This window comes from Lissotriton vulgaris, chromosome 10 (genome assembly GCF_964263255.1).
Source record: "Lissotriton vulgaris chromosome 10, aLisVul1.2, whole genome shotgun sequence".
In the NCBI taxonomy this organism is placed as follows: domain Eukaryota; kingdom Metazoa; phylum Chordata; class Amphibia; order Caudata; family Salamandridae; genus Lissotriton; species Lissotriton vulgaris.
The window spans coordinates 283,517,780-283,543,230 of NC_141698.1; the positions used below are offsets into that span (position 1 = coordinate 283,517,780).

The window sequence follows — 25,451 nt, forward strand, 5'->3', positions numbered from 1 at the left end:
ACCGCCAGACCAGCCCACAAATACACACCCCAGATCTCACCCTGAGGTGTCCACGCAGAACCGCTAGTGCATAGGGCCATACAGCACGTCACATCTGAATACCAGATATCAGGACGAGCCAGGCTTTATATCCCCCATTCACCCCTAGTGGGGCATAATTGCACCGACTACTGGGTATACAATGCCCTGATCCATCGTTTGACAACAGTACCCAGGAGTTCATGAAGACCCCCAGTATTGTACCCCAGTTTTATATGGCAATCACTCTACGGGGCACACCACTGTTGCCAGAATAACTAACCAAGCAGAGACTGAACATTACTGTACCATATGATAATGGAGAGTATAACACTAAAATGTACTATATTCAAGAATACTCTGTCAATGTAATCTTTAAATGCTAATAAAAACATGAAAAAAAACGTAGTAATTGAAGGATTGCCATAAAAATGCTTGGTGCACGTTCCTTTCTTGATCTAAAGCAATAAGATTAAAACATTTTTTTAAGCACATGGTGTTAATCGATAGGAATCTTATTGCATGCTTGGATTAGCCTGTCTTTTTACCTAGTGGTGTGTGGTACCCCGAAAGTGAAATTCGCATTTAATGCTATTCATTCCGTACAGAACGGTGGCATAGATAAATGATACATAAACAAGAAGAATCCTACCACTTATTGGGAAGAAAGGTGAGGAAAGGAAGGGGGACACTCAGTGTTGTGTAAAATACCCCTCACACACCAACAGGCCCCTTGGTGTCATGCTTCATCATCGGGGTCTTCGCACCCCGCTAAGGGGATGCGGCACGCTACGACCTACGACTACGCGGGAGCGTTGACAATTCAGTCTATGTGTGGTGTGTGTTGAGTGCAAGTGAAAGGAATAGGATGTGAGTGGGAAGTGTAGTGAGAAAAAAAAAAAAAAAAAATTAAAAAGGACCTGGCCAGTGGGTAAAAGGAAAAACTTTATTCTGTACCTCTGGCTGGTACTATTAAAAAAGTGCTAGATGGCGAGGTTTTGTGTCTTAGTAAGGGACAGAACCTCTGGTGTGCGTCGACATGTTTCGGTACATACGTACCTTCTTCAGGACGGGGCACAACTCCCAACCCTACTCACGTTTCTCTACAGAACAAGATTATTGTTCTAACTTTCCTAAAAAAGTGATTACATTTACTGAAGACAAATACAATGTGCCTACAGCGGTTTTACTTGAACATGTAGTTACATGTCCTGAAAAAAGAAAAAAGAGCGTTAGGTTTGGTTACCATATAGGTTGGCTCATACAGGTGCAGTCACCTGGAGCCCCAAACGGTTGTTTTAACCTGTAATGGGAAAAAAAGACATACAGAACACATGACACACAAACTCACACACACTTATGACAGACTTAGGGTTCAGTGTTTTCAAACATACTTATTGTATAAGCTGATTAAAGCCTCATGAGCAATTTCAGAACATCAGGGTAGGTAGGTAGGTGGATCCACAATCTATAGGAATAGAAGGGTGGAATCAATGTTGTTATCTCTACTCACTTGTTGGACTCTGTAATGTGCCCACAGAGTTTAAACTCCGTTTCAGTGAATACTCACGAAATCCGCCTCAGTCGGCCTCTTTCCTCCACCCTGTGTGCATGCGCGAACCACACTCGACCAATGCGCATGCGCATTGGAACGCCAAAGTCTCGCCTGCGCGCATGCGCAATGGTACTTTCGAGACCCGGCAGCACGCATGCGCGAGGAATAGAACGGCGGCTGCATCACACGGGCCCCCAACGCGAGCAGAAATAACAGAGTGTGAGTGGCTAACAAGCGGAAAGTCCATATTTGGACAGGTTAAAACCCGGTAATTAACGAATGACAGTGATATGCATGGTACATGTGACAAATCACATGCATGGAAGGGGCGTCAACAGGGTTATCACCCTTGCATGGTCATGAGCCTTTCCATTAATTAACCAATGAGAACGCACTTCATCCACCTTTAAATACCACCAAGCTCAGCCGTACATCATTTACGACGGAGCAACACAGGGTGGAGGAAAGAGGCCGACTGAGGCGGATTTCGTGAGTATTCACTGAAACGGAGTTTAAACTCTGTGGGCACATTACAGAGTCCAACAAGTGAGTAGAGATAACAACATTGATTCCACCCTTCTATTCCTATAGATTGTGGATCCACCTACCTACCTACCCTGATGTTCTGAAATTGCTCATGAGGCTTTAATCAGCTTATACAATAAGTATGTTTGAAAACACTGAACCCTAAGTCTGTCATAAGTGTGTGTGAGTTTGTGTGTCATGTGTTCTGTATGTCTTTTTTTCCCATTACAGGTTAAAACAACCGTTTGGGGCTCCAGGTGACTGCACCTGTATGAGCCAACCTATATGGTAACCAAACCTAACGCTCTTTTTTCTTTTTTCAGGACATGTAACTACATGTTCAAGTAAAACCGCTGTAGGCACATTGTATTTGTCTTCAGTAAATGTAATCACTTTTTTAGGAAAGTTAGAACAATAATCTTGTTCTGTAGAGAAACGTGAGTAGGGTTGGGAGTTGTGCCCCGTCCTGAAGAAGGTACGTATGTACCGAAACATGTCGACGCACACCAGAGGTTCTGTCCCTTACTAAGACACAAAACCTCGCCATCTAGCACTTTTTTAATAGTACCAGCCAGAGGTACAGAATAAAGTTTTTCCTTTTACCCACTGGCCAGGTCCTTTTTAATTTTTTTTTTTTTTTTTTCTCACTACACTTCCCACTCACATCCTATTCCTTTCACTTGCACTCAACACACACCACACATAGACTGAATTGTCAACGCTCCCGCGTAGTCGTAGGTCGTAGCGTGCCGCATCCCCTTAGCGGGGTGCGAAGACCCCGATGATGAAGCATGACACCAAGGGGCCTGTTGGTGTGTGAGGGGTATTTTACACAACACTGAGTGTCCCCCTTCCTTTCCTCACCTTTCTTCCCAATAAGTGGTAGGATTCTTCTTGTTTATGTAACAGTGCCCGTGGAGTAGGAATCCTACTTGATACTCTACCTCCCCTCTTTGTTAAATATAGATAAATGATATTCATTTAAGAAGTTCCAGCCGCATCAGCTGTAGTATTGCTTATTTTGTGTGGAGCTTGTAAAAGACTTGTTTTGTGGGTTTTTTCAGTAGCCCATAATGAGCTATCGTGAGTTCCCTTTAATCATAAATGATGCAAATATGGAGGTAGTTTCTTCAGCCAATGCAGGATGCTTGTGCAGGGCGATGTCTAGCACATGCGTATGGCTATTAAGTTCTTACGAGAAGTGTCTTGTGAATGTGTGGTGCTTACTAGTTAAAAGGCGCACTTATTTCATTTCAAGCAGGGCTCTGGTGCCACTAAGGCTCCTAAAAGCAAATAGACTGCATGTTAATGGTTATCTGGTCGAAGCTTATAAACTGAGGCCAATTGTCAACGTTTGCATGGTAGAGCTGTATCATAGTGTGCGTGCAGTTGCTATAAAATACATATATAATACAAGCTGGATATTCGTGAAGGGCGCTAGTGCTGCTCATGTTTCTTAAAAAACAACAAACACGAATAGGTGGCGTGTGCATTGTTTGCTATGTAGCCGTCGTTTGCCAATAGAGGCTAATTGACAGCGGGGTGTACGGTTATGGCTGTGAAGCCATGTGCATGCAGTTATTCTGAAAAACAGTGTAATGTATAGAAAATGGAAATACCTTTCAGTGGAGACAATTTTGACTCCTACGGGGTAGAGAGGAAGGACTCGTTCTGAAAAAACAAAACTAGGTTAGTGAGAACGAAAGGTTCGGGGGTTGGGTCCAGAGTCACAGAGGAAGTATTATCTTTACGATGTCCTGTCTGCGCTTGTGCAGACTCTTTCCTTCGTGCCCCGGAATTGCTAACGTGGGTAGGAAGTGCTTGCCTTTTAAGAGGTTGTGAGATCACTCATTGTAATTGGTATAGAAGAAAGACTTCATTACGATGTAGTGGAGTTTACCACTCAAAAAATGAAAGGCGTGTTATAGGATATACTATTTTAAATCTTTTTTCTAAATAGACCAAAATCTCCATATTTAAAGAAAAAATAAGAGGATATGTGACTGAAAATCACTTTGTCAAAAATACCATCTAGTAAAGAAATGCAATGTGATGATATGTGGTCTGCTAATGGTAACTGTAGTTCTTTGCAAGGATGCTTTGGTGTAGTCCTGAGAAGTGACTGTGGACTCCGATGGTAAAATAGATATCACCTCTCTTAATTGGATGGATACTCACTATATAGTGTTCTATCTGAAACTGAGAAAGAGGAATAACTATTTTTCTTTTCTGTGATATGGTTATGAGAATCCAACGAATTATTGAGAGCCATGGTATGGTGTCGATCAGGCCTCGATTATAGATCTTCAAGCGGTATACCAACCGCTGTTCCTTCTCAAAAAGAATCTGTTCAGCATTATTCTTCTTCATGGTCAGTGTCGGAATGTGGATTCTGACTGCATGGTTACCCCCACTTTTTCCTGGTGTATTCCTGCTTTTCAACTAGTCTGACTGGAATCCTGCTAATCAGAACCCCAGTTTATCTGCTTACTCCTCTAAATTGATTGCATGTACTTTAGGTACACTCCAGAATGGATTCTGGGGTACCCTTATAAGTCTCCCTATTATATGGTATACTATGTACCTAGGGCATAGGTACCCCAGAGGCCTCCCAGGGGCTGCAGCATGTATTGTGCCACCCCTGAGAGACCACTCAAACCGACACCACATGTTTGCTACTGCAACCTGTGTGAGGTGATGCATGCACCCCTTACTTAGAAATAGGTTCACTATATCTACCTTATATCACTACACATATAAACCTATCAGTCACCCCTATGGCAGGCCCTATCAATCCTGAAGGCAGGGTGCTGGGTTTTATGTGAGAGGCTGCCCATGCATGAGCAGAGCCCCTCTGCAGCCTTCGGAATCTATTCTCCGGGGTTGTTCTGTGATGCAGCCAACCATATAGTCTTAAGTACATTACAACCTCGTGGTAAATGCTAACTTTAAAACTCCTGCTCAGAAACAGGTCTTGTTTGGTGTCAAACACCTTGGAATCATACCTCCACATCAGTAACTGGTGTGGGAGGTATGGTTCTACCCTCCTAGAGGGAGAAATAGGACTACACTGGTACACCTGGTACCAGCTTAAGAGAACCTGGCATCACAAAATGGATGCTGCCAGCTACAGACACAAGTCTGCCCTCCTGCTGCTGAGCGGTGCTCAAGCAGGGGAAGGCTTGACAAAAGGCTTCCTGACACAGGAAGGTGTAACCAACACCAAGACAGGCTTTAGGCTATTGGGGCTGGGTGGGTGCACTCAAGAGTGCTTTGAGGTCTGCACTGGGGGCACATTTGGTGTCCCTGTGCCTAGTCCAGTTCAAACCGGTTGCAGGAGCCATTGGCTCCTACTCTGGCGCGAATCTGGACAAAGGACATGGGTGCAACCACCCCTCTGTCCTGACCCTTCCATAGGTGGGTCCCCAGAGTTTGTCCCACCCTTTCCTTGGGATTTAGATTTACCTGGATGAAAAACTGCTACAGAAACCAAGTACTTCGGCTATCTACACTACGCTGGATGACTGAAGAGTGCCCCTTGGAGTAACGGAGTTACTCCCCTGCTGAGCAGGCACCTTAAACGCATCTGACGGGTTTGCATCTCCGAAGCTCCTGAGAACTCCTAAGATTTCTGCAACACAGGAGGTGGGTTCCCAAGTGTCCCCGAGGTCGACTAATGCTCTCAGCAATCCTGAGACCCGCAGCCCTCGTGGGGACCGTGCAACCCATACCCCTGGACACTGTGTCCATTTGCAGCAGCATATGCTTTTCGGCATTCCCTGAGGCTGTGCTTTGGGCTACTTGTAGTCCTGACCCCGAGCAGTGTTTCCACGGAAGAATACCGGCCTACACTCCAAGAGTGTTCCGTGGGCTGGTATTTTGTGAATCCTCTCAAGGTCCCTTCGCGATCCCTAGTCCATTGGCCTGTGGGTCCATATGAAGGCAACTTTAACTTTCAGTGGGCTTTCCTGGTTGCTCCAGACATGCTCTGACTCCATTGGTTGGAGAGTCTCCAAGACCTTGCTGGCTGGTCATCACAGAGGCATCATTCCTCTGACGGCATGGGTTGCAGTTGCCAAGGCTTGTTGGTGTTCAATCCGGACACGAACCCTAACCCTCCCTGCACCCCCCCCCCCCCCCCCCCCACCACACACTACATCCTTTGGGGGACAGCTTACCTCCAGACTTTGGTCGTCCTCAATGGCTTCTGGTCCCCGTGGCTGCAGAGTTAAGCTTCACCTCTTCTCATCTGAAACACCCAACATCGTTGGGCATTCGTGTATCGTGCCCCTAGTCACGGTGAAGTGACCCAGACTCTGTTCCCTCTGCTTTCAGGTTTTTCTCAGCTCCGATCCAGGTTTGGATCACACCGGACACTTTTCTCCTCACTGCAGCAGCACTTTTCAGCATCACGCCATTGAAAATGACGAAGGTTCCCAACATCACTTGACACCTATGCACCCGGCTTCCCTGGGTTAGGTAACACAAGTACTCCGGTGCTCACATGGGTGCTGGCCTTAGAAGCTTCTATGTTTGAAAGGTTTAGCTCAAAGTCCTCTCCTAAGTGTCCTTACTCTTTAAAATTCAAACTGTGACTTTCCCATAGAGTTGTACGGAGCTCGCACCTGTGTTCTCACATTGCACACATCTTCCGTGGATCCCCTGTGTCACTACTTTGGGTGGTTCCTTGGGGTCCCAACGATTCTACGCGCTCTAGGCACTGAGTCTAGTCAGGTCGTGGTTGTTATACCACTTATTTAGTATATGGTTTGGTCTCCCCCTGAAGCCCACTGTGTATTGTGCTATTTACTGTTCTAGTGATTTAATATTGTGTGCTTTGTTCTCTATTCTCATAAAGAGGTTAGTAGCTTTACATTCCTTCGAGACTTAGCCTGAAGGCTGCTCTCCACAGCTACCACTAGGATAGCTTTCTTTAAAGGTTGTGTAACTTAATCAATAAGGGTCATTTGGACTGGTGAAAGGTGCCCACTTTAATTTGTGGACAACATATACCAGGCCAACTTCTCACAGTCATTGTTACCAAAATGACCCATTTGTTGTCCTCACTGGTGAGCTTCATGTTTATTGTTAATGTTTTTTGCTCACTGATATTGTGCACTCTGTTTTTTCCCCGGTTACTGTGTACTTCTTTTCCGCTGCTGCACCCCTGCGGCCCTGCCCGCGACAGCCCCTGCTTCCACCTTCCTACCTCTGGTCCCGTCCCCTCCCCTACTTAATGCCGACCACTGCAAGGATGCGCCGCTGGCGTGCCTAAGGAAAGCCTGTGTGCGCCCGTCCGCGACTGGACCACGCCAGACCCCCTGGCCCCCGCGAGCACCACGACGCCAGACGCCGCTACAACGCCAACCTCCTCCACGCAGTCAACGCCGGCCGATCTACCGCCTGCTTCCAGGCTAACCCGATGCACACCCATGGACCCTTCACCTGCCGAAACAGCAGCTTTACCAGCCAGCGTACACCAGCACAACCTGCCCCCCTCGCCCCACCAAGGCAGGCCACAACCACCTCAGATGTATACTGCTTAACACCTGCTCCATCCACAGGCATGCCATCGAACTCTGGGACCTGCTCAACTCATCCTCCCCGGACATCGCTTTACTGACGGAGACCTGGATGAACACCTAATCTGCACCAGACATTGCCATAGACATCCCGGATGGCTACAAGATCATCCGCAGGGACCGCACCAACACACCGGGAGGAGGAATCGCCATCGTCCACAGAAATACCCTCAGAATGTCAACCAACACCGAAGACACCCTCAGCACCGCTGAACAACTGCACTTCCAGATCCACATCGATCCAACACCACCCTCAGAGGAACCCTTGTGTACAGACCCCCGGACCCTGGCCACAGTTCATCAACTCCATCACAGACGCCTTCAGCTCGCACTCCCTGGCCTCCACAGACTACATCCTCCTCAGAGACCTGAACTTCCACCTCGTGAACACCAACGACAGCAACTCCACCACACTACTGGACAACCTCGCCAACCTTGGCCTTAAATAGCTCGTCAAGACACCCACCCACTCCGCCGGACACAAGCTCTACCCCATTTTCTCTGCCAGCAGCCACGTTTCCTTCAGCCACATCAATGAATTCCACTGGACCGACCACCGCTGCAACCACTTCTCCATGAAAACTACTGCACACAACCACCAGCAAAGAATCCCCCACCGCAGCTGGAACAAGGTCACCGAAGACCAGGTAATCAGCACCCTCGCCCGAGACCCACCAACCGACCACACGGACGAAGCCGCCCGCAACCTCAGGCAATGGATCGAACAACTGTGCCAACACTCTCGCCCGATCAAAAAACCCTTAAACAGACACACCGACAGAAGAGCCATCTGGTTCACCGCCGATGTCCAGACATCCAAGCAGACCTGCCGAAGACTAGAGAAGAAATGGTGCCACGAGCAAACACCAGACAACATGCAGCCCTCAAGAACTCCAGCCGCAGACACCACCAACTAATTTGAACGGCCAAAAGGACCTCCTTCAAGCAACGCATAGACAAAAACGCACACAACAGCAAAGAGCTCTTCAACATCGTCAAGGAACTCGCCAACCCCAGCTCCAACGACATCCCGCCGTCACAAGACCTCCTCGACTCTCTAGCGACCTTCTTCCACCGCAAGATCGCAGACATCCACAACCGCTTCAACATCCAGACCTCTCCAACAGCCGCCAATGCTGCCGACACCCCAGACTCCCCGTCCCCCAGTCGTACCGGCCGCCTGATCTCCAGGAACCACGTCAATGATTAAGACACCATCAAGACCATGAACACCATCCACTTCGGCTCACCATCAGAACCCTACCCCCATCACATCTTCAACAAAGCGAGCTCCATCATGGCACCCCAACTCCGTAAGATCTTCATTAGTTCCTTCAAGACAGCCACCTTCCCGGAAAGCTGGAAACACGCAGAGATCAACGCCCTACTCAAGAAACCTAAGGCAGACCCAAAGGACCGCAAGAACTTCCGGCCCATCTCCCTGCTCCCGTTCCCGGCGAGTCATTGAGAAGATAGTCAACATACAACTGACCCAATTCCTTTAGGAGAACAACACATTGGACTCGTCCCAATCTGGATTCGGCAGCAACCACAGCACCAAAACTGCCCTAACGCCGTCACCTACGACATCAGGACCCTGCTGGACAACGGCGAAACCGCGGCCCTCATCCCCCTGGACCTCTCTGCTGCCTCTGACGCCGTCTGCCACCATACCCTTCGCACACGCCTCTATAACGCAGGGATCTGCGACAAAGCCCCAGACTGGATCACAACCTTCCTCGCCAACAGAACCCAGAGAGTACGAGTCCCTCCACTCTGATCCAAAGCCACCAAGATCACCTGCGGCGTACCCCAAGGATCATCCCTCAGCCCGACCCTCTTCAACGTCTACATGACAGCGCTCGCCAACATCGTCCGATCGCACGACCTCAACATAGTCTCATACGCCGACGACACCCAGCTGATCCTCTCCCTCACCAAAGGCCCCGCCAAAACCAACTTCCACGAAGGGATGACGGCCTTAGTGAAAAAAGCAGTCAACAAGCACTGGCGCACCTTGACATCAGGAACACTCAATCAGCCGAAACCCAGGTTTGCCAACAAAAGATCCAGGAACATACGTGACCTGATAGTCCACACAACATCACCGCTAAAAAGACCTCAAAGGGATACAGTAGCAAATACATGGAATCTGCCACAGATTACTGGGCACTATCCATGCAGATCCTGCTCTGTATGCAAGCGTACTAAAGTCACCAAGAACCTACAATTAAGTGAAAGTTTTGTATGGACCATCAGACAACACACAAATTGCAACACAACCCATGTTATTTACTTGATTACCTGCCCTTGCAGTTTAAAGTACATTGGCATGACTTACGGAAAAGCAAAATAGATAATCTGCAAACACTGGAGCAACATCAAATGCGGCAAATCAACCACTAGAATGAGCAACCATTTTATAAACATGAAGCACACCACTGAGGACAACAAATGGGTAATTTTGGTAACACTGACCACAAAGAATAACAATGCTGAACAGATCCTTTTTGAGAAGGAACAGCGGTGGGTATACAGCTTGAAGACGGGTGATCGAGGCCTGAACGACACCGTACCATGGCTCTCAATAATTCGCTGAATTCTCATAACCATAATCACAAAAAAGACAAATAGTTATTCCGCTTTCTGAGTTTCAGATGGAACACTATATAGTGAGAATCCATTTAATTAAGAGTGGTGATATCTATTTTACCATCGAAGTCCACAGTCAATTCCCAGGATTACACGAAAGCATCCTTGCAAAGAACTACAGTTACCATTAACAGACCACAGATAAATCACATTTCTTTACTAGATGATATTTTTGACAAAAAGTGATTTTCAGTCACATATCCTCTTCTTTACTATTTAAATATGGGAATTTTGGTCTATTTAGAAACAATTATTTAAAAAGGATATCCTATAACACACCTTTCATTTTTTGAGTGGTAAACTCCCCTACATCGTAATGAAGTCTTTTTTCTATACCAATTACAATGAGTGAGCTCACAACTTCTTAAAAGGCAAGCACTTCCTGCCTGCGTTGGCAATACCGGGGCATGAAGGAAATAGTCAGCACAAGCGCAGACAGGCCATCGTAAAGGTAATACTTCCTCTGTCACTCTAGACCTGTCCACCCCCTTCCAAGCTATCGTTCTCATAGACCTGGGATTGTTATTTCAGAACGAGTCCTTCCGCTCTACCCCGTAGGATTCAAAATTAAAAGGTATTTCCCTTTTCTATACATTACACTATTTTTCATAAAAACTGCACGCACATGGCCTTCCAGACATAACCATACACGCGCTGTCAATTAGCCTCTTATAGCAAACTGTGGCTACATAGCAAACAATGCACGCACCGCCTATTTGGTTTTATGGTTTTGTTGGTTTTATAAAACCTGAGCAGCACTCGCACCCTTCACAAATATCCAGCTATTATATATGTATTTTACAACAAATGCACACATGCGGCTATACAACCCAACCATGCACGCGTTGACAATTAGCCTCTATTAGCAAACTGTGGCTACATAGCAAACAATGCACACACCGCCTATTTGGTTTTATGGTTTTGTTGGTTTTATAAAACCTGAGCAGCACTCGCACCCTTCACAAATATCCAGCTATTATATATGTATTTTACAACAAATGGACACATGCGGCATAACAACCCAACCATGCACGCGTTGACAATTAACCTCAGTTTATAAGCTACGGCCAGATAACCATTCACATGTCTATTTGCTTTTAGGAACCTTTGTGGCACCAGCGTCCTGATTGAAACGAACTACGTGCGCCTTTTAGCTATTAAACACTGCGCACTCAAGACACTTCTCGTAAGAACTTAATAGCCATACGCATGTGCTAGACATCGCCCTGCACAAGCATTGTGCATTGGATGACGAAACTACCTCCATATTTTATGATTAAAGGGAACTCTCGATAGCTCATTATGGGTCACTGAAAAAACCCACAAAAAGAGCCTTTTACAACGTCGAAAGTGAATAAGCAATACTACAGCTTAAGCAGCTGGAACTCCTTAAATAAATATCCTTTATCTAGGCCACCGTTCTGTACGGAATGAATAGCATTAATTGCGAATTCCACTTTTGGGGTACCCCACACCACCTCAGGATTCCACTAGGTAAAAAGACAGGTCAAACCAAGCGTGCAATACGATTTCTATCAACACCATGTGCTTTAAAAAAAGTAAAACTTCCTATTGCTTTGGACCAATAAAGGAACGTGCACGAAGGATTTTTATGGCAATCCTTAGATTACTAAGATGAGCACATTAGGGCAGTGATCACATTCACATCAATATTCAATTACCAGTGATCTTTCACACAATTTATTTTCGGTTTTATAGAGCGTGTAGCTGCCCCAGCGACGAGGCGTCCCAGCGCTATCAGAAACCCCAAGGACCAGAGCCAGTAGTGAATACCCGCAGATAGGCTACTTACAGGGAAAAAGCCAGGTTTTTAGGGTTTTGCGAAAAGCCAGATGATTCGATGTGACTCCTGGGAAAAGGGAGTGAGTTCCAGAGTTTTGCGGCCAGGTAGCCAAAGGAACGACCACCGGCCCTCGGTCTCCAGATGCGTGGGACACGGACCAAGGCAAGATCAGCAGAACGCAGTGGACGGCTCGGCGCATAGTACTCCAGCAGATGGAGTTGCCCCATCGGGGCCTGTCGTGCCAGAATTTTATGGGAGTAACACAATACTTTAAACTCGATGCCACGATCAACTGGCAGCCAATGCAGCCTCGGAAGCACATGAGCAACCGAATGAGATCTTGGCAGAGCAACTAGAAGCCGAGCCGCTGCCTTCTGGGTCCTCTGTAGTCGTTTGATGCTTGCTTTGTTAGCGCCCAGATAGAGACAGTTAGCATAGTCCAGTCTGGACATAATGGACGCCTGGATGATTGTTTGGCACACCTTGGGAGGAAAGAACCCGAGCAGTGGTCTAAGGCCACGTAAAAGTCCGAAGCAAATCCCTGCAACAGCCTTAGATTGTTTTTCAAAGGACAAGTTGCTGTCGAACCATATGCCCAGGTTCTTCACTGCCTCCTTGGGAAAAGGGCGGGCTTAAGACTATCCGGCCAGCATTGGTCGGACCACAGCTCGCGATCCCTGCCAAAGAGGAGAATCTCAGACTTGCTGGCGTTCAACTGTAGACAGTTAACCGCCATCCAGTCCGAGATTGCCAGGAGATCATCCTTAAACTATCGCACTTCTTCGAGAAAGCAAACACAAGTTGGGTGTTGTCGGCGTAGGACACCAGGGACAGTCCTCTGCTCTTTGCCACCTCTGCCAAGGGTCTGACATACAAATTGAACAACAAGGGACTCAAAACGGAGCCCTGCAGGACTCCCCGATGTAGAGCCGCCTCTCGAGAGTCATAGGGAGGGACCAGAACCTGGAGGGACCAGAACCTGGAAAGACCTGTCCTCAAGAAAAAAACCCAGCCAGGCCAGTGCCAAGTCTCCCAATCCCACTTCCCTGAGACGCTTCAAAAGGATGTCGTGAGAGATCGTATCAAATGCGGTCGTGAGAGATCGTATCAAATGCGGCACTGAAGTCCAGGAGGACCAGTGCCGCAGAGTCCCCAATGTCCAGACTCCCTCGAATGCTCTCTGACACGGTGAGTAGGGCAGACTCAGTGCTGTGCCGTGGCCGAAAGCCATGCTGCGTTACATCAAGGATGGCGTTCTGCTCAAGGAATCCTGCCAAGATGGAATTCACATGGGATTCCATCAGCTTAGCCAGGAATGGAAGCTGGGAGATTGGTCGATAGTTCCCAGGGTCGCTCGGGTCCAGAGAATGCTTTTTTAATAATGGGACCACTTTGGCGTGTTTCCATGCCCGGGGGACAGAAGCTGTTGTGGTATATCCTTCTTCTCTTTCTGTAGTAGAGCTGTGTTCTAAATCAGAGAAGCGGTTGGAGCTTATCTGATTTAGACGCTTTGCTCTGTGCTCTGGTGGGTCCTTGGATTGAGCTAAATAAATCCATACTTTAAAATCCTATTTTGCCTCCTCCGCATCTTTACAGCTGTACTCAAGGATAGATTGATCAACTCAAGACATGTCGGAGAGATGGAGGAATATAGTTGGCGATGAAGGACAGGTGGCAGAGGGTCCACCGGGGAGCCAGATCTAATTTTAGAGCTCAAGATCTCATAACCGGACAGAGTCAAAGGAGGAAATGAGGACAGACTACCTGCCCCTGGGTTGCCAGGAACACATGACAACTCCGCTTCGGAGTTGAGGGACAGCGTCGGTAGCCCCCTGTAAATTAGCTCCACTTTATTCAAAAAGTACTGGGCGAGCTCCTCACAGTGTTGGTTGGAGGTGATAGACTAAGCCCTCTTACAGCCAGCACTTTTCATGTCGCTAAGCAGCGAAAAGATGGTTTTAGCAGGATTAGAGCTGGATAAGATTTTAGTAGCCACGTAGTCAGCACGGGCTCTACGAATACCTTTGTGGTACTGTTGGATTGCTGCCTCATACTCTGTCTTGGCAGACGGCTCATAGGAGCGTCTCCACGCTCGTTCTAGCCGCTTGGAGTGTTTTTTCGCCAGCGTAAGGGTTTCAGTGAACCAAGGATTCGCGGGTCCACGGCTCTTACCCCCTCGTCTAGCTGGGATACAACTGTCCAAGCCCGTAATTAGCCAATCTTGAAGAGAAGAATAGGCCTCCTCTATGTCGCAGGGAAGTTGCAGCCAATGGTCAGTTAGCCAGCTAGAGAGATGCTCCGGATCCAATCTGTGCCAAGGACGTTTAAGCACTCTGATAGTGTGCGGCTCTTCTACTTTACCCTACGATTGCAGTGAAAAAGGGACCAGGAAGTGATCGGTCTATGCTTGCAGGACCGGGAGGAGAACCGTCAGGGAGCTAAGATTAGAAAAGATGGGGTCTAATAGATGACCCGCCACATGGGTGGCGCCAGTGACTAGCTGGAAGGCTTCTAAGTCTTCCAGGAAGTAGGTGGCCTCAGCATGTCCCCCGCTCTCTAAGTGAAGATTAAGATCCCCCAGAATAGTTAAATTAGCTGACTTACTAGCCAGTGACTCGACCATGCTTAGTAGGTGGTCCCTAAACGAGCTGGACGGGCAAGGGTGTCTATAAATTAGGAGGCCGGATATAGTAAGATTGTGCGTCAAGCAAAGTTTGAATAAGGCGCTTTCGCAGCCCGCGACTGTTTCCTTGCATAGGCTGAGAGAGTAGGCCTCTTTGGGGATTACTGCAATGCCTTTCCCTCTGCCCCCCCTCTCTGTTGATGGCCGCAAGCACATAACCCTGTGGCAGCGCTAGCCATGACTCCGCCACTGAGTCATGCGTGAGCCACGTCTCCGTGAGGAAGAGGGCATCGGGGGACTCATCGACCAGGAGGTCAAACACCTCCGCATGATGTTTTGCCAGTGAGCGGCAGGTCAGGCTCAGGAACCTGTAAGTTGTATGGCCGACAAGAAGACCGACCCTCTCAGGAGAAAGCTGGAGAGAGGAGATTTGACACTGAAAGGAGGGCTCATGGAAAGCCCAGGCTAAGGAGGGGCAATTGGAGCTCAGGGAGACAAGCTCTTCCCGTGAATACCTAAGCGGTTTTGCGGTTACAGGTCCAGGGGTTCTGGCGGCTGGCGGTGAGCCACAGGAACAGCCCAGCCCGCCACCCGTGTCTTGGAGATGCCTCCCGCTGCTCAGGGGAATTCCCCAAGCACAGGTAGGTGCGTGTGCGCTAGATACTAAGGCAACAATGACAGCATAAAAACAATCAGGTTAAAAGAAAATAGCGTCTGCACTCCCGGCTCAGGAGACTGATGCCTTTGCGGTCGCGACTGTACCCGCCTTTAAAGACTCTAGGCCAGAAGAACTGCCCCGCTGACCGCGCACTCTCCCCAAGATGGCGGCCCTTGCAGCCAATCAGGGTGAGCCACAGGAACAGCCCAGCCCGCCGCCCGCGTCTTGGAGATGCCTCCCGTGGCTCCCGGTAATTCCCCAAGCAAAGGTAGCCTCGTACAATACCATTTCCGTGCCATAAGCAGGTATCAGCAATCTTACAATAGTCTGAACACTATGATTGTATCTTCCAGCATTACTCAAATATTCCTACAAATAAGAATAGTATTGCATTTATATCGTAATGTACAAAATGTATCCATGATTTTATGTCTATAGTCTTTTATCGCTCCCAGTTATAGACAGTAGTACCTTCTATAACCCATACATGAAGATGAGCGAATGGGCTCAGTGATGAAGCAGAGTGAGTAAATTTGCCCAACCTCCATAAGCTACCTCGAAGGTAGCGTACTTCGATTTGGTCCTGAAGGCGGCCCACAGACCTGTGAGGGCTACCAAGAACCGAAACATGTTGACCTATTAAGACCTACAATCAGGCGCAGTGGGACATTGACACTTCCACTACAGAGCCACCAATTCACCTTTTTAATCTTAACCCATTCTTGCCAAAATAAAGATTTAACAGAGGACAGGAGGCAATTTTAACCTCACTTCACAGCACACCTTTGCACTTATTTTTCACAATTGTCGATAAACCAGAAGGTCTACCTCCAGGTGGAGGATAAGGAGATCACTTGGAGAACCGAGCACTAAAGTGATAAAAGACCCAATTATGATACTATTCACTTAACAGAGCAGAGAATCAAGATATACAGCACTGTATGCTTAATGTAAATGAGGGTCTTCACCAGACAAGAACCCTAGACCCTGGTAAGAACAGGACGTCTGATTCATTCCCCTTTGATTTTTGACTATATCCTATGGAAGCCGAATTAATCTCTGCTTCTTCATCCCTCCTTTGATTAAAAAATGGCAGACTTACTTTCTCCATGGTGCTTTCCTGTTCCCGAACACTCTTCATCTGGCAAAATAGTTACCCAGCCCCACATGCTTTTATTGCTCCCGGGCACCTGCTGATTTTTCCATATGGTGTGGTCCTGCGATTTCACACAGTGGTACTGGAGGAATGTGGCTGCTGAACCCTCCATGATTCTGGGTCTGGAGCTCAAGCTCTCGCCAAAGGTGATGTTGCTGGGGGTGCTGGAGGGAGTGTGGGGGTGGGGGCTTGGTGGGGGTTGGGTTGCTGGTGGCCAAGCGTGATATTGCAGTGCAATGGAAATCTCCCAGGCCGCCTACGCTAGCAATGTGGAGAAGAGGGGCAGATTGGTGTGCCCAACAAAAGAAACTGGTCTATGAAACCAGGGGCTGTCCGGCTAAGCATGCAAGGGTATGGAATAAGTGGTTCGAGGAGGGGGGTGAATATGGACCCAATTTAGCAATGCTACCATAAAGTGATTATATTTTTGTATGGGGCTCTTCGTACTATCAGGGTCATACATGTAATGCTTGTTACCCCCATCGGGGGCTCAGGTTCATCAACAAATAAACGAAAATACGGTAAAAGATGGCCACAACAGGATGGATATAATACAGAATTCCTTTGTACTGCAGGAAAAAAGGGAAGTGTTAATATTCCTCTAACAGGCACATAAATATCTTCCAGTCTCTGGCATGCTCAAGTAAAGAAAAAATCCCTAAATAGGCAATATTTACTCTCGGTGAAGCAAAGAGAATCAATACAATGTTGAACGTACCTGAATAGGTTATAATCCTACTGGTGAACAACCAGCAATTACAGATTACAGAGATGGCAAATGTAAGGCAGAGCTAAGTGCTGAAAAAGCAACTGCTCTTTTTGGACGATTCCAAGGGCATGGATTTCCAGGGGTAACACTAGTAACGACTGTGATACAACAAAAACCTGCATGTAGCACGCGACTCGGAAGCAACAGTACTTGGCATGGTAGTAAGTGAGGGTGGGAACAGCCACATGCAGAAAAGACAGAGTGCATGACAGAAAAGCAACGAAGAACAAAGATGGAGAGAAAAGCATATGTGGAAGCAAAAGAGACCTGAGAATTAAAGGAAAAAAAATCGGAAGAGGTGAGAAAAGAGAAGGATATAATAAACAGAAGGGAAAAAAAAGACATCTTCGGATGTGCAGTCCAGTTACAAATCCTTCTAAAACCAAAATTCAGTTCTCTTCCAGATTATACCTATTTACTCCTCACACTAATTTTACTTATCTTGTCTTCTGCTTTATTATTTTCATAACCAGAATGTCATTTAAATGTTTTTCAATTATTAACTTCCATCTTCTATTCACACTTTCTATGTAGTCCAATGCTTTTACAATGAGCTAAGATATTCAGAAGATTTGCCCATTCCACACTATTCATGCTGGCAAATGCCTGTTTCTCACATTTGTCTTTTGCATCATGTACAGCTGCTTCTTGCTTTTTCTTGGCCTTCCTGCATACTACTGCACCACTCTAAAATATATATTCAAGTCCTCTATACACCGCTTTAAACTTCCTTTCATTGCTTACTTCTATTGCTACTTTTCCTGCCTATCCATTCAGATTTCACACTGCTGTTTCCTCTCTATCATCTTTTAATTATCTGCACTGATCTCTGTATAAGTCCCCTTTTCATAATCTGAGTGTTTAATTCTGTCTAAATTCTCTTTGACCCTTCATTTACCAATTGACAAATTCCGCTGGATCATTCTCTTTGCATACCCCTAAAAAAATTAAACAACGTTATAATCTTTCTGCCATACAATTAAATAGCATGTCCTTTAATTGATACTGCTTTAACCTTGCTTCTCGTGTGATATGTCCTTATTTGAATAGAAATAAGATGCAGAAAAAAGGTTAATCGGGAATGAATCATCACAACCAACTGGGGGAAAGAATAAGGTCTTAAAGGCCCTCTTAAAGTGATGATGAATTCACGAGGTCTCTTACACAAATAAGGGATGTGCTATACAGCTACTTGGACAAAATAGGATGGGTCACCCTGACAGCCCACAATTAACCCAGAGACAACCAGCAGCTTGCTTCATGTAAACCTAAAAGGGCGGGATGGTAGACATGACCTAAGCATTGCTCTGATATAAAAAACACCTTGCTTATCAACTTCCTTGTGAAAGAAGCAAAGGAACTTGCATCTAATTCTATAGTCTTCTAGGAGCCAGAGGAGAGCAATTACCAAGTTGGTGAGCAGATACCTCTTGTCTCAACTTAAAAGACAAGTAAAGTCATACAGACTTGTTTCAGACTTTCCAAAAGAAGTCAACCGATTCACATAATCCTGCCTGGCATGTAAAATGGTGCACTCTACCAAAATTCAGTGAGTCAATGATAGAAAAAGCATGAAATTCGTCAGTACTGCAAGATAGCAGTAGCAAAGGTAAGATACAGTATTCACTTGTGGAATAAAATCAAAGTTGAACGTCTGCTATAAAATCCTTCCGTTAGTGCATACTCGTACAGGGAGGGCTTTCAACATTGTATATAGAATGCCTTTGATCATCAGAACTGGTTAATCAGTGAAGATTATTACCCTAGTATCTATAGGAAAAAGTTTTAATTCTTCCAAAACGGAGAAGTACAAAAAAAGAATGAAGGTCCAGAAGAGTAGCCTACTGTGACTTATTGTAATTCAACTGGAGAAGATTATGGGGTCATACACGAGTGCTAAACAAGAAAACACAAATCAATTAAAATAGGAAGAGGATCGAAATATATTTTAATAGGAAACAGAATCACTAAAAAAACACGAGAATAATGGGGGTTCTGACTTAGTTGAGTAAGAGGACATTTAGCTTTAGTTTCGGGAAAACAAACCCACTAAATTAAAGGATGATCCAGCTAGGAATCTGCAGTCATCAGCAGATGTGCCAAATAATTTCCACAGATTCTATGCCTTACTCTAGCCAAAACTTGATCGACAAATTTGCAGTTTTGAAGATACGGTTTCTCTTCAGCAATAGGTTGTTTAAAGAGATTTTGAATAAGTCTGATAAAAACCTGGCCAACCACCTAATTATGGCTTTTCTTCTAGAAATGAAATAAGAAAGATCTTCAAGAGGTCTGTGAGAACAACTGAGGAATGGATAGTGGCCGAAAGAGAACACTACTCAATCTATATTTTCTCAATGTCAGCTATCTCCAAAAACCCTTGTTCATGAAGGACTCTGGAAGATTTGACTGGCAGCTGGAGTGATATATATTTAACAAATGACAAAAGTAGTAAAACAAATATTCCAACAAACACTCACGTTCCACATGGTTTCCATCTGCTTTAGGCTTGTTTTGGTGTTCATGGTTCCCAGACTTTCCTGCATCATCATCGAGCAGGGGTATGTAATCACATTTCCCACAGGTTTCACCAATTACATCATCATAGGGCTCTGCCTCCAGTGTGCTGATAAAGTCACGCTTGATCTCCGCCTCAATCTCTGGCGGGTTATCAGTCAGAGCATCTTCAAGGCTTAAATTTCTTTCAAAGTCTGCCATTTTTGTCTGACAGCCGAATCTAGAGGGAAAACAAACATAGGTTGTCTTTTCTGTAGTGTGAAATGAGTTAAAACCATCATAGCATGAAACTGTACAACGAAGTGACTGGAAAGAATCCTCTACAAATAAACTGCTCAACAACCATCTGCCATAAAATGCTTGCAGACCATGTCAGGGTAGAAGCAATGGTTACCCAAATCCAATCACCCGAAATTCAAACTTTGGTAACATTTTCTTCTTTACAACACATGCAACAATACAAATATTTAGACATGTACACTGCTTCCTTGATGCAGAAACCACATAAAAATGCCACTCCTTTGAGGTACAAGCTCAATAAGAAATCATACCACACAATACCGCCACTTGCCAGTTTCAGGATTGTGCCCACAAAATAAACAGTGTGGCCCAGGAACAAAATCTGCTCTATAACTAGGAGCTAGACAAACCCAAGTTCAAACAAAATGCAAACTAGTGGCCAAAAAACATTAGGCGCAAATTCCTAAAAAAATGTTTAAGCAGGGTAATGTTTACAGCAAATAAGAAGAAATGCAATTGCTAGAGCTCTATAACTTTAATGAGAGGCCCAATAACTAGTTGTTACTAAGTAGACTTCTAATCAGCAAATTCAGCCTGGACGATCTATAGCTTGACAATCACAGCATTAAATGAGATTAAGATTCAGTCATTTGGAATCACTGTAAAACCATTTTAAAAATCTCAGTCAAGAGATACCTCATATTTTTCCTTTTTCAGTGGAGATAAACCATCAACCCAGAAAACTAATGTCATGGTTCAAATGATACTTCAACTACTTTAAGGAAAAATTAGCGTGTATGTAAGAACATGATCCTGGGCTGATGAATAGAGAAGGCGAGGAAGGGAACAATGAAGATTTTCGCATAATTCAATAAAAGTTCATCAATTTCAAGATTCAGAAGATCTTGGAACTAGAATTCTCTACAGACAAACAGACTAATAAAGGAATTTCTGCTAGGACTTTTTAGAATTTACCTTCCACTTAAAAAACACCAATTTCTTGGCAATTAAGCACGGTTTTAACACAGCGCTTCAGAAGGCCTTTTGAACCAACCCACAAGACTGAACTAAAGTATCTATCATGGAAAATGGCTCTTTTATTGTCCCTTACGACAGTCAGTAGAATTTCAGAAATTTAAGCCTTCACGATTCAGAGTCCATATTTAAAATTTCAAGGTGGCAAGGGTTTTTCAAGGACTAATCCAGTGGTTTCATTTCTAAGGTTCCAACAGACTTCCACCTTAATGAACCTGCTGTTCTAAACACTTACTTAAAAAAAAACTGTCTAATCAAGCAGAAAGAGAATGCATCTCAGTCTGGTGCTGGGGTAAACAGATTGTGAAAGACCTGCTACCATAATTACGTATGCAAGCTTGGGGGAAATAGACACACGTTTTAGCTCCAGCTAATATAGGCTGGATGCAATTTCACTGTCCAAAGCACCTTCAAAACAATCTCTCAAGATAATTACCTTCAGTAATGCTCTTTCTGGTGGATACTCTAACTGCATATGCCTTACTCTTCGAATATTCCCATACGCCAGACTGGATCCGTAAGATTTTAAAAACATCTCTCCCACATGCTGGTAGGTGGTGCCATGCAGCTCAGCGTTGGCTTAGTTTTGTCCCAGAAGGGACTATGGAGTCGCATACAAGTGTCACCCTTGTGTGTCGACATCTGCTTCTTGAGTCTGCTAATGCCCTCAGATGCAGAGTCCAGAAGTAAACAAGCATTTGCAATGCAATAGGTCTCGCATTTGCAATAGTTGGAGCTATTGGCATTGTAAATGACAATGCCTTTTATTCTTTTGTTTTGAAAACCTACAAGCCATGCATAAACATGCACTTTGTACGTATAGTCCTTGCTTACGAGAAGCAAGGCTGTCAGTAAAAGAGACTGCCAGCTTTGCTTCTCATAAGCAAGGACTACAATTACAAAGTGCTTGTTTACGCACAGCTTGCAGGTTTTCAAACGCTTTTAATAAAAGGCATTGCCATTTACAATGCTAATAGCTCAAACTCTCGCAAATGCAAGACCTATTGCATTGCAAATGCTTGTTTCATTGAACTGTGCAACTACAGATTTGACTCTAGTGAGTCCCCGCCTGTGGCGGCGCAGAGTACTGTGAGCCACAGCATCCCAATGCTAGCCGTGCCAGGGGAAGGCCAGATTCCAACAGAGATGGGTATCCCTGAGACAACATAGAAGGAACAGTTCCACAGTGTCAGGAAGCCACCCGAACCCTGTGAGCCACGGATTTCTCAAGTCACCAGAGCCTGTGGCCGAGCCGAGAAAAGCAGTGAGCCATGGTGGCACAGAGCTACCTTAGACCGTGGCAGGGCATCCTTTTAAGATAAAGTATCGTGCAGCTCTGTCTTAAATGCACCAAAATGATTACAAACACTAAATTGTTTTTTTCCCCAAGGACTTGCGAGTCTAATAGGCACCAGTGCCACCGCATTCACACTTATAAACATTTGCATAGCTCCCACGTGGTTGTCTCTTGAGAGGCGCTGTATCAGCTGTGCATTTTCCTGCAGACCCCGGCCAGTATGCACTAGCTGTAGTGCAGTGTGAGGGCAGCAGCAGCCCAGACCCCTCTGCGGAGGACGCCCCCTGACCAGCTGTGTGGAGCTAACAGAATGCAGGTGGGATATTAAGCCGGCCTTTGATTAGTAATTACAGTTATATGGGAATCCCAGCATATGACATGATAATCCACATTTGTAAAGCGGCACAATCACCCGTAAGGGTCTCTAGGCGCTGGGGGCCATCGGGAAGATTAAGCAAGCTATTGCCCAGAGTCATGATGGTAATTTGGAAACGTTACTATTGATGCCAAGCCCCTCCAGAGATCAGCCCCAGCCCGCTTTGAGAAGGTTGCAAAAGCCCCTCTGAAGCCCCCTCGAAGGGATTCCTCAGATCTTGCGGTTGTCGAAGTGCACATAAATCTGAAAGGCGTTGCTTCTGAGCGCTCCATAAAATCATAGCTCCCCGCCCTTTCCTCCGGGAGAGCCCCCTCTCCTGACCATTCACCTACTCCCCGCCTCGTGTTAATTTCTAGGCAGATGCATTCAGGGGCCGGCGGCGCTCAATGGGGCTGTGTGGCAGCCGCCCCTAATTGGCGTTAAAGCACTCAGTACTTGGGAGCATATGCGGGGAGGGGGCTCCCAAGTCCCATCGAGCAGCGCACCCACCCGCAGGACCCTCAACCCGGAGGGAAAAGGCAGAGCAGAAGCTGAAAGTGTCAGGGTGTGAGGGAGCGGGAACTGGTACGGACTGAGGGACATTACCCCTTGCATTCCGCAGGTGTGGGAGCATGAAGGGGGTTAATGGAGACCTGCCTTCTACAGGCAGAGAAATCTCGCTATAAGCCCCACAGGCCAGGCCACGAGGAAAAGCTAGTTCTGCACTCTGGCTCTGCAGTACAAATGGGAAAGGGTAGGGGGGATGCGCACCCCATGGGGGACATAAATGGAAGGACATTACCCCTGCATTCCACAGACGGGGCCCAGTGTGGGGGGGTTCATGCACAGGTGCCCTCTACAGGCAGAGACATCGCGCTATAAGCCCCACAGGCCAGGCCAAGAGGAAGGGGCAGTGGCTCTGCACTCTGCAGTACAAATAGGAATGGGTGGATGCGCACCCCATGGGGGTCCTCGATGGAGGGACAGTGGTTTGGCTCCCCTCAGGCAAAGAGCCCGGAGGGGATCTTGGCGAGCTGCACTGTACAGGCAGGGCCTAGAATGAGGGCTGCGGGCATCGGACTGAGCGCCACACAGGCAAAGCCCCAGAGAGGGTGATTCAAGGCTTTGTGCCTGCATGCAGGGGCCCAATGGGGTGTGAGGGGGCTCAATACCTCAGAGAAGAGGTCTTCTTGAATCTCACAGGAAGGGCCATGAGAGGCTGGGAGAGAGTCCCAGAGGATAAAGGCGGTGGTCTCACCTGGCATAAAGAGGCCACTAAACAGGGTGCATCCAGCTCAGAGAGCCTGCAGTGAAGTCTGCCCAACAGGTGGATCCAAGGAAGACAGGATTTCGCACAGCTGAGGCAATCTTTTTTCCTCCTAAAACAGTCTATAAATGGTAATGTTTGTCTAAGGCTGTAAGAGTAAATAAATTTGCCATTCAGGTGAGAGTGAGCGTTGGAACTTCAGACTGAGGTGAGCTGGGGCAGAGCAGAAAGTGTGTCTCTCTCTCTCTCGAAGAAGAAGAAGAAGAAGAAACCTAGGTTGGGATCCCGGCTCCCCACCTCATCAGCTTGTGTGATTCTTGGCTTATCGCGCCTCCTTGTATACAGCAACATTCACAGCTCTTTAAAATGTAAATATTCTTATCTAGCTAATTGAAAGCTTAGAGCGCATCAAACAAAGTTGGTAGACACTACTGAGAAACGCTGCAAGCAAATGCCGACCACAACAAGCAACGTACCTTTCTTGGATTGAGTGTTTCCGGTCCCTCTGCACGGGCGAGACACAGGAAGCCAGGCTGGACTGCCCGGGACTGCCTGCTTGAGGGCGGGGCCACCAGCACAGACAGGAAGCGGACGGGAGCCTACCCCGCGCTCCTGTGAAGGAAAGGGAACTAGCCGCCTACCAATCCCGTGCAGCGCCACTACTGCGGGACAGGACGAGAGGAGTATGAGAGACCCGGTGAGTGGGGGCGTCGGGGCACATTGACGGCTAGACTGATAGACGGAAATCATTAGGCGCGGTCATTAGCCATGTTCGGCACGTTCACAACACCAGAGCTGCAGCGCCCAGGAGAGTCTGAACACGTGATGCGAGCCCGCCAGCTGAAGCGCGTCCTCTAGGTGAAATCGCCGAGGTTATGCGCGTAACCACCCCCACTCAGCCATTCCCAGGAAACCCACAACAATAGCTCTTTCGCTGGAGCAGCGCTATGCGCAGCTGACACCAGCGAGACCTAAAAAGCACCAATCACATTAGTTCACAACAGCTGAACGGAAGCGCACAGGAGTGTGCGCACAGGGCCCGCAGAAGTGGCAGTGAGGCTGCTTTTTACATAACTTGTTGATTTTAAATAATTCCATAACATGAGAGCCCACCGTGGTTAAATAAAAATCACCAATCACATTAGTTCACAACAGCTGAACGGAAGCGCACAGGAGAGTGCGCACAGGGCCAGCAGAAGCGGCAGTGAGGCGGCTTTTTACATAGCTATCGTAGAAATGATATATTGTAAGCCGTTCTTTTAACCGTAATGGTGTCAGCGACAAGAAGGGTTACGAAGTTTTAGACGTGGTAATGCTTTGGAATTTAAAAGCAACCATAGTCCCAGTGAGGCGGCTTTTAACGTACCTTTGAGACTTAACACCGTGGTTAAATAAAAA

At 46.6% G+C, this 25,451-nt stretch overlaps 1 protein-coding gene across 29 annotated transcripts in view; it reads right to left on the bottom strand.

Annotated features, from left to right (window-relative positions):
* Nucleotides 1-25,451, bottom strand: part of MAP4 (microtubule associated protein 4) — a 1,807,860-nt gene that overhangs the window by 1,446,348 nt on the left and 336,061 nt on the right. For all 29 annotated transcript variants that reach the window (XM_086941043.1, XM_086941031.1, XM_086941029.1 and 26 more), the window contains one exon: nucleotides 19,823-20,079. In XM_086941043.1, coding sequence (XP_086797169.1) covers nucleotides 19,823-20,060 — 238 coding nt within the window. In that variant the 5' untranslated portion in view covers nucleotides 20,061-20,079. The remainder of the gene's footprint in view (nucleotides 1-19,822; nucleotides 20,080-25,451) is intronic.